Raw genomic sequence first — 13,931 nt, 5'->3', positions numbered from 1 at the left:
CTAACCAAAATGACTAACAAGCATCCCTTCTATCTGGATACTGAATAATAAGAGAATCGTGGATGTTATCGGAATCGGGGGCTAGAGTCTTTGGCGGAACATCCAAATATGATCGATTCCCTGGGCTAGCAAGTATTGAATTGGAGTGGGGATTAGTTGGCTCGCCCTATGGTATAGATCGATAGATATATTTGATACGTCCTTTAACATGGAGAGTTGATGCCTGACGCCACTTTTTTGTCCTCCAGGGAGGACTACACCATTTTCCCAAGCAAAATGGTGCCATTGCTTCTTTTTTTGAAGAAAACAACCCGCTTTATTTCATATCATAATGTTTTGGGGGATACAAAAGGTTGTATGTAGGACTATTAAACCAAAGATGACGAGATGTAGCTAAGGTAGTGGCCATCCTCGCTAGGTTATGTGCCTCCCTATTACTATCACGCTGCTCATGAACAAACTCGCAGCTCAAGAAGCTCGAACTCCTCTCTTGTATATCTTTTAAGATCATGCAATATTCTCCTCGGTTCCTTTGGCTTTTCAGATCATTGATAACTCTCAAACAGTCGGATGCTATACGCACTTTCATAATGACCATATCTTCTGCCAAAGCGATCGCCTCTCTGCATGCATGGGCCTCCAGCGTTGCAGGATCAGTGACTCCCTGGAAAACCAGCGTCGAAGCCCCAAGAAACAGCCCCTCATCGCTGCGACAGATCATGCCCACAGCCCCAATGTCTGAGGACTTCGCCACAGCCCCGTCAACATTTAGTTTGGACTCACCCGGTGTAGGCGGTAACCATCGTGGCACTGGTATTTTAAAACCTCCCATAGGGTTCTTGATCTTACTCTCCTTGGCTGGCAATTCTCTCAGCTCATGCAAGTAGCGTTCAATGAACAAATGTGTAGACAAGGGGCTCTGGAATTCCTGCTTGTGAATCGCCTTGCGGCGCGCCTACGGTGTAGTTAGAACAGTGAAAAACCTGCCTTCGCTCAAAGTGTTACACAGACCATGTAGCCAGAGCTTCGGGTCGGTTGTCTCATCTCCATATACTGGCAGAATCGAATCATCATCATCGTCTCAGAGAGACCACACACTCTTTGACATGTTACACTCTAGGAGGGCATGTCTCTAGGAATCACACGCGGCTTGGCAGATCAGGCAGCCAGCCTCCCCCGTCATGTGGCGACGCTGCCTTTCTTGACCCGTCGGCAGGGACGCCCGGGCTAGACGCCATGCAAAAAATGTGAAGCTTTGCTGGGACCTGCACACCCCATACTCCCATAGCTTCTTCCAGTTGCTCTCATGTTGGGATGTGTTTGACGGGTCAATTTCTCCATCGAGCCACTTATCCCGCCTCGTTTTCGTTTCCATGACCATCCTGTAATAAGAGCGAACAGAGAACACTCCAGTTTTCTCATAATGCCAGGCATAGAAGTCCGCTTGATTCGTATGGCTGAGTGGAATTTGGCGCACAATTTCAGCATCCATCGGCAGCAGGTGTTCAGTCAAGGCTAGCTCATCCCAGCTTCTGTCCACATGTGATATAAGATATGTGACTTTGTCTGGGGGATTGGAAGACATTACATTGTATGGGCGCATACCGTAATCCCTTGGTAACCAATTATCGTTCCAGATGTTTGTATTCTCACCATCTCCAATGCGCTTGATCAGCCCCGTGAGCAAAATATCCCTTCCTTCGCAGAGAGACCGCCAGATTTGTGATGGGTGGGAACCCACTTGGGATGACAAAATATTGGAATCAGGGAAAAACACCGCCTTAAGTATTCTCGCACTAAGGGTATTAGGATCACAGAGAATCCTCCATACCTGCTTGGCAAGAAGTGACAAGTTAAAAATCTCCATATCTCGAAAACCAAGGCCCCTTTGTATTTCGGCATGCACATTGATTCCCATGAAACCCATGCTACTTTCCTTTCTCATGCCTTGCTACCCCACCAGAATTTTTGTATCAAAGAGGTAATATGCTGACATAATCCCCTAGGTAACTTAAAGAGAGCCATGGAGTATGTGGGTATAGCCTGCACCACTTACTTAATAAGCACCTCTTTGTCACTCCCAGCTAGGCACATTTCCATCCAACCCTGAATATTCTCCCATACTCTGTCCTTAAGATAAGAGAACACACCATTCTTCGCTCGTCCCACATTAGATGGCAGCCCCAAGTATCGCTCACATATGGTCTCTTTTTTGGACTTCAAGAATTCCTTTGATTATCTGCCTCTGCGCCATCAAACATCCCTTTCCAAAGTAAATGGACGATTTATCATGGTTCATACGCTCCCTAGAAGCTTGGCAGTACGAGCTTAGAATCTCTTTCAGTTTCAAAGCATTCTCTGTAGTATTTTTGCTAAAAAGCAAACAGTCATTCGCAAACAAAAGATGGTTGACCTTTTGGGCGGTAGGAGCGATTTGGATACCTTCAAACAGCCCCTCAGAACTTGCTTGCTTTAGCATGCATGAAAGACCCTCAACCGCCAGTAGGAAAAGATAGGGGGAGATGGGATCCCCTTGCCGAATACCTCTAGAGGGTTTGAATTCACTGCTTTGCATTCCATTGAATAGAAGGGAGAACGATACTGAAGTAACACCTCTCATCACCTGGCGCACAAACAGCTCGCAGAAGCCCAGCTTTTTCATGATGGCCTCCAAATATACCCATTCAACACGATCATATGCTTTCATCATATCAAGCTTGACATCACAATGCCCATTCTTCTTGCTCCTGTTACTTTTCACAAAATGTAGACACTCGTATGAAGTGATAACATTATCAGTGATTAGACGACCGGGCACAAAGGCCGATTGCTCCTCTGAGATAATATCCGGAAAAATCTGCTTCACGCGGTTAGCAAGTACTTTGGATGCGATTTTAAAAATCACATTGCACAAGCTAATAGGCCGAAACTGAGACAGTAAAGTGGGGTTTTGTATCTTAGGAATAATGACAATGAACATCCTATTGATCTCCTCACGGGAGTCTTCTCCCTTCAAAACTCGACTCACAACCTTGGTCACCTCTTCACCGCATAAATACTAGTACTTCTGGAAAAAAAATGGATCGGGAAACCATCCGGTCCCGGTGCCTTATTAGGGAACATTTGAAACAGAGCACTCTTCACATCCTCCCCTGTTATCTCCTTTGATAACATGTCATTCATTGAACTCGTAACCTTACAAGGTATATGAGATAACACCTCTTCCATCCCAATGACCCCTTCCGATTCATACAAATTTTCATAAAACTCCACCGCCATTTGTTACAAGGGCGCCATTGCTATACGACGCAAACTGTGAGGGCCAAACCGCGGAAAGAAAGCTGCCTGAGACTTGGGCTCTCCTGGTGCAATATGGGCCGCATGACCCACCAGATAAATCACGACATAATAAAAGGACAGCCGCGTCAGAACTCCTTAACGCCGCCTTCATTTGAAGCTTCTCCCCAAGATACGATCCGAGAGAGAGATAACACACGGCACGGGGGCTAGAAGAACGAACCGAACCCAAACACCTCCCACTCCTCCTCCACGACGACCCCTTAACCCCATCCTCCCGCGCCCGAGCCCGCGAGGAGACAAGCCAAAGCCATGGGCGACACCACCGCGCCCTCGCCGCCGAGGAGGTTCGGCAGGATCTGCGTCTTCTGCGGCAGCAACTCCGGCAACCGCGCCGTGTTCGGCGACGCCGCGCTCGAGCTCGGCCAGGGCCTGGTGAGTGTGTACCAATGCGTCCGAATGCCGAGGCCGCGCCCGCGCGCGCCGAAATTCGACGCTCACGGTGGCGATTTCGCGGCCTTGCAGGTGACGAGGGGGGTCGATCTGGTCTACGGCGGCGGCAGCATCGGGCTGATGGGCCTGATCGCGCAGACGGTTCTCGACGGCGGCTGCCGCGTCCTCGGGTACCTCGCCGCCCCTGCTTATTCCCAAATATAGTACAAAGCCGTGCTCCGCAGCCTTCCTAATGCGGCACCATCTCTCTCTCTCTCTCTGTTTGATTGTTTTTGCAGGGTGATTCCAAGAGCACTCATGCCCCTCGAGGTGCGCACCAAATCCCTCTCTTTCTTCCTCCTCGTGCGTAGAAACGCCGATTGCTAGCTACTCCTACGTCATTGCCGATTGCCTGATTGGTCCGTTCGTTATCGTTAGAGCGAAAGCAAGAAGTTTCTGCCACGCAGTGAAGTGGCAGCACGACTCAGCTCTCTGCCTAAAGCGAAACTTGCTACGGAATTCCGAAGCCGTTCCTGACGGACGGGCCATCTCAATCCTACCATATCCTTTCGCCTGGCCCCGCATGTCGGTGTCGCGGCTTTCCACGATCGCCTATACTAGTGCTATCTATCTCGACTGGTTACCCACTCACCATTTGATTCCCGTTTTCTGTTGGGTCCGGACCGATTCACCTTTGCTTGTGGGGTTACAAATGGGTGGGGTGATCATTGAGGAATTGGACTAGAATATGTAGCGCTGAAACTGCAGGCCGTCCGTTTCAGACCCGTTTCCATACACACAAAAATGGACCGTCAGCTCGGTGGACTTTTGGGCGGTACAACTTGGAGTTATAAAGTCGCCCGCTCGGTGGATGTAATAATAGTGTTCGATTTGCCTGTGCCATGAGGTCGGTCGTCACAAGTTGAGTGAGAAAAGTAAGCAAGCAGTAGGGTTTGAATTGCACCATTATACATATGTTATATTGAGGTGATGTGCAAGTGCTACTGTCCAAATATCTCTGAACTTTGTAGGATGGTGATAGCTAGGGGAAATCTGAAAATGATGTTCCTGCAACTATATACATACTCCCTCCGCTTCCTGAATACAAGTCTTTTTAGGGATTCCATAAAAGGACTATATATGGAGCAAAATGAATGAATCTACACTCAAAAATATGTATATATACATCTGTATGTATGTAATTCTTTGGTGGAACCTCTAAAAAGGCTTATATTAAGGAACGGAGGGAGTATATAGATAGCTTAGGTACTTGGTTGCCCTAACGAAATACCGAAAATCCTCTTTCAGATATCCGGTGCAAGTGTTGGAGAAGTAAAGATTGTCTCCGACATGCATGAGAGGAAAGCTGAGATGGCGCGACAAGCCGATGCATTCATTGCTCTTCCGGGTACGCACGACACGATTCTACACGTTCTTCCTTAATCCTTCTGAATCTGAATGGTCTAATGTTTTACAGTACTACATGGTATGGACAGAATAATGAATGTTCAAACCAACAATGCTTACATGGTTATTACTTTGTGGACACCAGGTGGGTATGGAACAATGGAAGAGCTGTTAGAGATGATCACTTGGTCGCAGCTTGGAATCCATGACAAACCGGTGAGTATTACGATGGCTCCCTTCGATCCATTTTAATTGTCGCTGATTTAGTACAAAGTTGTACATTGTGGATCAGAGGGAGTAGTACATTGTGGGCTATTGCAAGTGACAAATGATTCTGCTACGATCAAGGGCTTTGTAAACTAATCCTGGCACACTGATCATTGACTTGAACAGGTCGGGTTGCTAAACGTCGATGGGTACTATGATCCGTTACTCGCGCTGTTCGACAAGGGCGCGGCGGAAGGGTTTATTAAGGCCGATTGCAGGCAGATAATCGTGTCGGCACCAACTGCCCACGAACTGCTGACAAAAATGGAGGTGAGCTGACCACTTTTAATACATATACGCGTCCTTGTTGAGTTTAAAAACGCCGGGTCTCGTTGACGAGCAGAAGGCGACCTATCATTGTTATTGTTTCTGATTGAATGATTCTCTTGGTTGTGGTCAGCAATACACCCGTTCACACCGGGAGGTGGCCTCGCGGACGAGCTGGGAGATGACCGAGATGGGCTACGGGAAAGCACCGGAGCCGGAGGAGGAGGCGGCGGCATCGTAGCAATGCCTCGCCGATGCGTGTCGTTGTCATCGTCATCGATATCCCTTGGTGCTCAACTGGCCGCTGGGATTGCAATTGCAATAATCTTACGTAGTGCTCTCTTGTGATTTCTTCGTTGTTGGTTGCCTTTCATGTAACCCCGTAGTACGTTGGATTGTGACTTTGATCTGGCGAAGAAGCCTAAGGTATTGTGTGCCTAGTTATTATCTACCCCCGTGAGCAAATGTCGACTGATAACCACCAACGTCGGTCCTCAGGTGAAGTGGACCAATCGGGCAGTCGTTTTCCTGGGTGTGAATGAATTATTGTGCATGCATCTTGCTGGCATCGGTGCCCCTAGGGATGACATTATGGAACTGACACAACAGCGTTAATCTACAAGTTCCTTTCATAACCATCTTGTCAACAATGGCATGTTCAACCATCGCCCGATGGCCGCCTCCTCAAGAAAAAGGGAGGAAAAAACCGCCTCGGCTGGGCTTGCCGCGTAGGCTCGATGCGGCCCAGTGGGGCACCCCAGTCTAGCGGTAGGAAAAAAACATCTTTCAAAACGAAGGCATAAGATTTGTCTCATACATTAATTAAGTAAAGAATAGAGTTTGAGAGTTCTACAATAACCCCAAGAGCACGACATGCCAATTACTTACACCTGACGATATTCCCTAATTGCTTAGTACCCGCGGTAACCTAAAGATTTGCCTCGTCGCGAATCACCCTCAACAGAATTAGTGGTAGAGCGGCAGGAAACTTATTCACATGAACGTGATCCATCCTGCCGCCAAACAAATTGACTGTAACTTGTATAACCCTATCACGAGCATCCCTACCACCAAACAAGTTGATGGTAACTTGTACAACCCTATCGTCAAGGTATCCGACGATAGATGCATACAAGCATTGTATCATATAACTAGATTTTTTTTACGGTATTGACATGTATTCCTATCGTTAAAGGCCTCGACGGTAGACTGGTATACCCTACCGCCGTGAACCCCGGCAATAGGAAAAGGATCAGATTTCAAAAAGTCCTTGAACAAGGCAGATCCAGCCAAACTTTCAAAAAAGGGTCAAAACACCAAATTTTGCCTCCCACCACCTATTAGGCATGCATTTCGTGACACCCAATTTTTCCCCCACCAAATTTGGTCAATTAGGACACATCACGTCAATGCTAAATAAAGGGCATGGTTTGCAATACAACAGTTTCCAAAGAATATATCTAGACTCATGCAAGAACATCAACCAAAAAAATTCTCCATCCCAAACAAGCCAAAAAAAAACATGCATACTAATGCCATGCAATTTGCAAATGCTACAACATGAGAACAATGACAAGAAAATATGGGCTTGCATGTGCAAAAAATATGCACAGCACAGACGTTAAAAGAAATTTCACCTTATGAACACATCTCTAGAAACCCACAAGACATTTTTCGTCCGAAGGCACATTAATAATCAGAGAATGCTAACGGCCAAATTTTGTTCAATGAACCGATGAAAAAGTTCTACATGGTCAAGTTCCAGTTTCCAAAGACAAGTCCTACAAGCTGCACCTGGCTGTGCCAAGACATGGTAACCGGAAGGAATATAAATAATACAACAAACTCGACAAGTGCCACATAATGAATTATAAAGACATTTACAGAACCACCACAACCGCATCACATTAAATTATGAGAGCTACATTCATTCCTTGTGCCTCGGGCTGGCCGCTTATTTACCGTGTCCAGGAGAAGACCATCATCATCTGGCAGTAGCACTCCTCACATCCTCCTCGTGACATCTCCTGTGATCCAAAACTCAACAGGAAATGCTGTGCTTATCTCCAGATTATGATTTTATACAGAGCACATGTAGAAGTAGATTTTTTTTTCTTCGGTGCTACTAGTACTGAGCCCTCTCATCGCCGTCAAAGTTAAGACCTTCAATACCTTTCAGAGCAGACTCGTAGTTCTTCGGGTTAGATGAGTGCCGGGCCGAAGAGGAACGCTGTGCTTCTGCAGAATCAACCGGTGGGCTCCTCTGAGGACCCGAGGTCCTACGGAATGCCCCAGGGCTTGCATCAGTCGTGCGTGATCGTGAAGGCTCAAAAGTGTCACTTGCCACAGCATCCCGGCTGCTTGAAACAGCAGCTCTCCTTGACGACCCGCTTGACCGCCCCAAAAAATTCGAGCCGGATATCTAAACAATAACAACAGCCAGAGTAAGAAGCTTAAAAAACGAGAAATGTTTCTGGGGTTCAAATTCATACTGCAGATTATGAATCATGATGTCATAAAAAACTATGATTGGGAGTCATCAATGAGGAAAACGCAACACTCCCAACCAAATGAGAAACAATAGATACTATGATTACAGAGTGATATTACAAGTTTACAAATAAACACCAGCACTTGCACAATGCTGGAAAGTACACATGACACACTGATCAGGACGCATCAAGTATTCAGCACTATTGATGTGCAGGGTTGCACAACAAGGAAATGGCAGGTTATGATGACCTATGTGGGTCATTTTGTTAATAAGAGCAAGTCAAGGACGCTATTAAGAAAAAATGACTACTGCACACACTGTTCCTATCTTGCACTAGAAACTGAAAAACTGCCCCCCCCCCCCCCCCACACACACACACGCACCCTCTTCCAATCACAATATCAAGTCATATACGACGAACAAAGGGAAATGGGGAGAGTACACACCGCAGGGTCTTTAGAAATAGGAGCATCATTTCCTACAGGGGCTTTCTGCTTATTTAAAGTCCCCACGCTTGCAATAGGGGGTGGGGCACGGCGCCGGTCCATTGCTGACCAACCACTAATCCTCCCTTCAACGACACCTACATCATAACAAAAGGACAAATGAACATGGCTAAGGTCAGCCAATAAATTGTTCAAATATAGAAATCCTATCTAGTTCAATTTAGCCATAGAAGCAAAGGATCAAAATATTGCCTGAAAAACAGTAATACTCATAAGGATCAAAATAAACCAATTACCGGATTGACTATCATTCTGCAATGCAGGTGGTGTCAAACCAGAAGGTCCTGCACCATGGCCCTGTAAAACATATGTAAGGCGTCACAATTTCACATGGATGTCTACGTAAAAATACATATGTTTGGTTGGTGAGTGAATGAGGGAAAGACATACCGCAACACGAGGCGGAGCACTAGCAATTTGAGATTGCTGGTACTTCAGTATTGTCCAGTCAAATACATAGTCAAACTGAAAACCTGAAAGGCATTATTCTGATATGAGCCACACGCCTGTAACCTTAGAAACGTACTACAATAATACACAGAATGCAACAGGTTTCCATCAAGCATGGATGAAGGAAGTTAATATCTTCTGGACTTAAGTATGAGAAGGAAAACAACATTTCTTGATCCTCTTCAAGAATGAAAACAGAATCAAACCTTCACGGATAAAGAGGTCACGGAACAGTCGCTTAAGGTAGGAATAATCAGGCTTGTCATCAAACCGAAGCGAGCGGCAGTAATGGAAATATGATGTGAACTCAGTAGGATACCCACGACACAGAGCCTGAAATAGAATGACAGCATTATAACCAACATGATATACAGAGCGGAGTGCCAACAACCAGTAGCCATTATAACTACAAGTACCTCAATTGATGTTGCAACTTTTTTCTCACTGATTTTTTCATACTTTTGCTTCTTCGTTCCTGCTTTCAGACCTTGCCAGGGAAGGCTGAAAAGAAAACAATGTTACATCCGATTCATTAATACTCCCTCTGTAAACTATTGTACGGCATTTTTGCAGTTCAAAGTGAACTGCAAAACCGTCTTATATTTAGTCACAGAAGTAGTATCTCTTATGCGGCACACAGTAAGAATCCAGAAAATAAACCAACCTTCCCCGTAGGAAGTACATAAGTACATATCCAAGAGATTCCAAGTCATCTCTCCGACTTTGTTCTGATCAACCAAAAAAAAAAAGAATAGAAGTAAATAGTCAGAAAAGAAGATCTGCAGGGCAAGGATTATACGTTCAACTGACAATAGATTGAAGTCCAAACAGGTGGAAATTACAATTAAAAAACAATTATGAACTGGTAGAGTATCATTTTCTCACCAATGCCAAGATGAGTGTTCACGCTTGCATATCTTGCTGTCCCAGTCAAGTTTTTGTTCTCTCTGCAGTATTACCACCAAGTAAGAACAGAAGGCAGAGCCAATGTGGATCAAAAAGAAAAACTGACATAAAAAGGGTGCTCCAACTAAAATGACATCTTCAAGAACAGAACTATTAAAACATAATCTAAATAATCTGGCAGTGTCATTTCCGTATGATGTATGGAAGTAACTTAAGCCGCTATCATACTCTCTAGATACCTTAGTATGTTTATGCGTCATACCTGTATGGGATGTGTTGATGAGTTGAGGTATCCCTGTACTTTTTGGCAAGACCAAAGTCTATAACATAGACCTGAAAAATATAAGAGCACGAATAAAGTGGTAAGAATGAAGACAAGAAGATAAAACAGCAGATCTGAATTAATTACTAAACACTGCATTGCTACCCACCTGATTAGCCCGCCTACCAAGACCCATGAGAAAATTATCTGGCTTAATGTCTCGATGCAGAAATGACTTGGAGTGGACAAATTCCACTCGATTTATCTACAAGTGGGAGAGTGCAGATTACATACAGCTCATAAGCTAGAAAAAAAAACGTACACATAGGACAAATATTAGAAGAGCAAAATCCTAATTCATGTATCACAAAAAAGCAAATGAAGGAATAGTAAAAAATGTGTCTTGTGCAAAAAAGCAAGTGTTGGTGTGGCCAGCAACAATGGAGCTGAGGTCCATGAAAATTAATCAAGGACAGGCACAGAGTTAATTGCTTGCTGATTGCTATATACAAAAAGATTGATGGAGGCGACAAGACGGAATGGCATCAAATGATTGGTGTATGTGTGCGCACCATCTGATCGGCAAGCATAAGTACAGTCTTGAGAGACAATTTTCTGCTGCAAAAATTAAATAGATCCTCCAGACTTGGGCCCAGCAAATCCATAACCAAGACGTTGTAGTCTCCTTCTACACCAAACCACCTGACATTGGGGATTCCAGCTGCCACAACAAAAAATTGTCAAACCACTTGTTCTATCACAGTCGTACAAAATTATGAACCATGTAAAGCTTCCATACTTCCTCCTTGCAAGATCCTGTAAATCTTTGATTCGTAGAGCAACTGAGGATGTTTTGTCTTCACATTTTCCTGCATGAGCAAGAAAGGATAAATGTCCACTTCAAAAATATGTTACAGGCGCTCAAGATGAATAGCCAGCATACTAAATTTAATGATGGTATATAGAAGCGACATGCTAGTACAATACATAATTATGGGCAATGCCCTCTATATCTGCCTGTCAGTCCGGGCTACAGAGTATGTAGCAATATGTTTCACAAGTTACTGCTTCTCATTCCTCTCCTGGATTATTTATTGTATCTGCCGTTCATTTTTTTTATTACCATACATCATCCAATACTCAGTAGCTTTAGCTTAGTTGTCAATCTGCATAGATTAACCGAAAGCACGTAAAAAAGCTAAAGTCCAACCAAGTCAACCACACCGGTCAATTCCCAGGAACATTGACCAATCAACTAGTCCAAATTGTTCATCCATGGAGAACTAAATCTGCCAACGAGGGCAGAGCAGCCATCCAGAGCCGACTCAAAAGCCTGAATTTTGCTTTGAGTCTGAAGAGCAGCATACTAGGAATTATTCTAGAGAAACCCACGCAATCTGACCGACGACGACCGGTACCAGGCATGAGGCGTTCCTCATTCCTCAACTAGTACGGTGTCCAAAGCAGACTAACGCAGCACCAGCAGTGGGAGGCATGAGAAAGATCCAAGCAGTTGAACCGCAGCAACAGGAGCACGTACCAGCTTAATCCCGACCTCCTCGTTGGTCTGGATATTAGTCCCTGCACGCAGAGTGGACAGACAGAAACGCATCAGAAACCGATCAGAATCCCCCGAAAAATGGAATCCGAAATTCGGGGCAAGGGCAAGAGACGCCCGGCCGCACCGAGATAGATCTCCCCGAAGGAACCGCTGCCGATCTTGCGGCCGAGCCGGAACTTGTTCCCAACCCGCGGCTCCATCCCGGCACCGCCCCGAAGGAATGCTCCGCCGAAGCTCGGGAGCTTCCCACCGAGCGCGCGGCCGAAAAGGCAACGGCTGGAGAGGAAGAAAAAAAAAAGACGCGCTTTCCCCTCCGGAGAAACCTGGCGGAGGGGGCTCAGATCGGCGCGGGGCTGGGGCTTAGGGTCCGGCGAGGCGGGGAGGCTCCCGTGGTGGTGGTGGTACCTAGGGTTTGGGGCGGGAGGGGAGGGAGGAGGGGTGGGCGGCCATGGCCGTGCGGGTGCCGCTTGGGATTGTTTTTTCGGTGGGGAGTTGGGGAAGTAGACCAAGCAAGCAAGCGACTAGAGCGAAGCAAGCAGGAGAAAAAAGGAAAAAAGGACCAGTTTGGCCTCCCCGGCCGGACTCTATCCCCAATATCTTCTTCGTCCCTTTTGCATTTTGGTCCTCGCTTTCCCCCCCTGGTGGATGCTTTGAATATTGTTCGGGGTACCCTACTGATCAGCCATGACCCTCTTGATTAGCATTATCTTATTTGTTTATTTTGAATTTTTCATTATCTTATTTACTATTTGGGAGAATCAAAACATATCTTATATTTTGATAAGTGAAAAGATTACATCTCACCTGCTGATCCGGTTGATCCATCCGCCGCCCGCTCGTCCGTTAGATCTCGCCTTGATCACGAACCATTTTCCGAAACTGGCTCGTTGTTTCAGAAACTGAAACAACGGCTGAAGTTGGAGCACTCCAGGTTCCTTGTCGTGGCTCCTCTTCTACCGGGGACGAGCCTGCCGGAGTCCGGCGAACCGCCGCCGCCGTCAGTCCTCGCCAGCTCGCCGGATCCCCACCTCGCCGACGAGATCTAGTCCCTCGTCGGATCCCCACCTCGTCGGATCGCCGGATCCCCACCTCGCGCAACGAACGAGGAGGTGTGCGGCGCGGACGCCGGCGAGCTCCCGCCGCCAGGGAGCTTCTCTGCCTCGCTGGAGATGCGTCCCTGCTCGCGCGCCCGACTCTCCGTTGATCCATCCGCCGCCCGCTCGTCCGTTAGATCTCGCCTTGATCACGAACCATTTCCCGAAACTGGCTCGTTGTTTCAGAAACTGAAACAACGGCTGAAGTTGGAGCACTCCAGGTTCCTTGTCGTGGCTCCTCTTCTACCGGGGACGAGCCTGCCGAAGTCCGGCGAACCGCCGCCGCCGTCAGTCCTCGCCAGCTCGCCGGATCCCCAACTCGCCGACGAGATCCAGTCCCTCGTCGGATCCCCACCTCGTCGGATCGCCGGATCCCCACCTCGCGCAACGAACGAGGAGGTGTGCGGCGCGGACGCCGGCGAGCTCCCGCCGCCAGGGAGCTTCTCTGCCTCGCTGGAGATGCGTCCCTGCTCGCGCGCCCGACTCTCCGTTGATCCATCCGCCGCCCGCTCGTCCGTTAGATCTCGCCTTGATCACGAACCATTTTCCGAAACTGGCTCGTTGTTTCAGAAACTGAAACAACGGCTGAAGTTGGAGCACTCCAGGTTCCTTGTCGTGGCTCCTCTTCTACCGGGGACGAGCCTGCCGGAGTCCGGCGAACCGCCGCCGCCGTCAGTCCTCGCCAGCTCGCCGGATCCCCACCTCGCCGACGAGATCCAGTCCCTCGTCGGATCCCCAACTCGTCGGATCGCCGGATCCCCACCTCGCGCAACGAACGAGGAGGTGTGCGGCGCGGACGCCGGCGAGCTCCCGCCGCCAGGGAGCTTCTCTGCCTCGCTGGAGATGCGTCCCTGCTCGCGCGCCCGACTCTCCGTTGATCCATCCGCCGCCCGCTCGTCCGTTAGATCTCGCCTTGATCACGAACCATTTCCCGAAACTGGCTCGTTGTTTCAGAAACTGAAACAACGGCTGAAGTTGGAGCACTCCA

The 13,931-nt window shown here is 47.4% G+C and overlaps 2 protein-coding genes across 3 annotated transcripts; one reads left to right on the top strand and one right to left on the bottom strand.

The window, feature by feature from the left end:
- The first annotated feature begins 3,428 nt into the window (after positions 1 to 3,428).
- LOC123444241 (probable cytokinin riboside 5'-monophosphate phosphoribohydrolase LOGL1) lies at positions 3,429 to 6,121 on the top strand. Its single transcript, XM_045120904.1, has 7 exons — positions 3,429 to 3,732; positions 3,823 to 3,920; positions 4,029 to 4,059; positions 5,038 to 5,137; positions 5,282 to 5,352; positions 5,530 to 5,673; positions 5,804 to 6,121. Exons 1-7 carry the CDS (start codon positions 3,610 to 3,612, stop codon positions 5,909 to 5,911), a joined length of 675 nt encoding a protein of 224 aa, XP_044976839.1. The 5' UTR covers positions 3,429 to 3,609; the 3' UTR covers positions 5,912 to 6,121.
- Positions 6,122 to 7,340: 1,219 nt separating this feature from the next.
- On the bottom strand, positions 7,341 to 12,410 carry LOC123444240 (casein kinase 1-like protein 2). Of its 2 annotated transcripts, XM_045120902.1 has the most exons (15): positions 11,974 to 12,410; positions 11,829 to 11,869; positions 11,088 to 11,157; positions 10,861 to 11,009; positions 10,458 to 10,553; positions 10,289 to 10,359; positions 10,006 to 10,067; positions 9,785 to 9,848; positions 9,537 to 9,621; positions 9,327 to 9,453; positions 9,061 to 9,143; positions 8,907 to 8,967; positions 8,611 to 8,747; positions 7,843 to 8,092; positions 7,341 to 7,697 (listed from the first exon to the last, which is right to left on the bottom strand). In XM_045120902.1, exons 1-15 carry the CDS (start codon positions 12,047 to 12,049, stop codon positions 7,675 to 7,677), a joined length of 1,395 nt encoding a protein of 464 aa, XP_044976837.1. In that variant the 5' UTR covers positions 12,050 to 12,410; the 3' UTR covers positions 7,341 to 7,674. The 2 variants fall into 2 exon arrangements, with proteins under 2 accessions (XP_044976837.1, XP_044976836.1); XM_045120901.1 differs by having other exon boundaries at positions 7,341 to 8,092.
- Positions 12,411 to 13,931: the final 1,521 nt, after the last annotated feature.

This window comes from Hordeum vulgare, chromosome 3H (genome assembly GCF_904849725.1).
Source record: "Hordeum vulgare subsp. vulgare chromosome 3H, MorexV3_pseudomolecules_assembly, whole genome shotgun sequence".
In the NCBI taxonomy this organism is placed as follows: domain Eukaryota; kingdom Viridiplantae; phylum Streptophyta; class Magnoliopsida; order Poales; family Poaceae; genus Hordeum; species Hordeum vulgare.
Note: the sequence above shows the minus strand (reverse complement) of the source record. Positions and strands in the feature narration are given on the sequence as shown.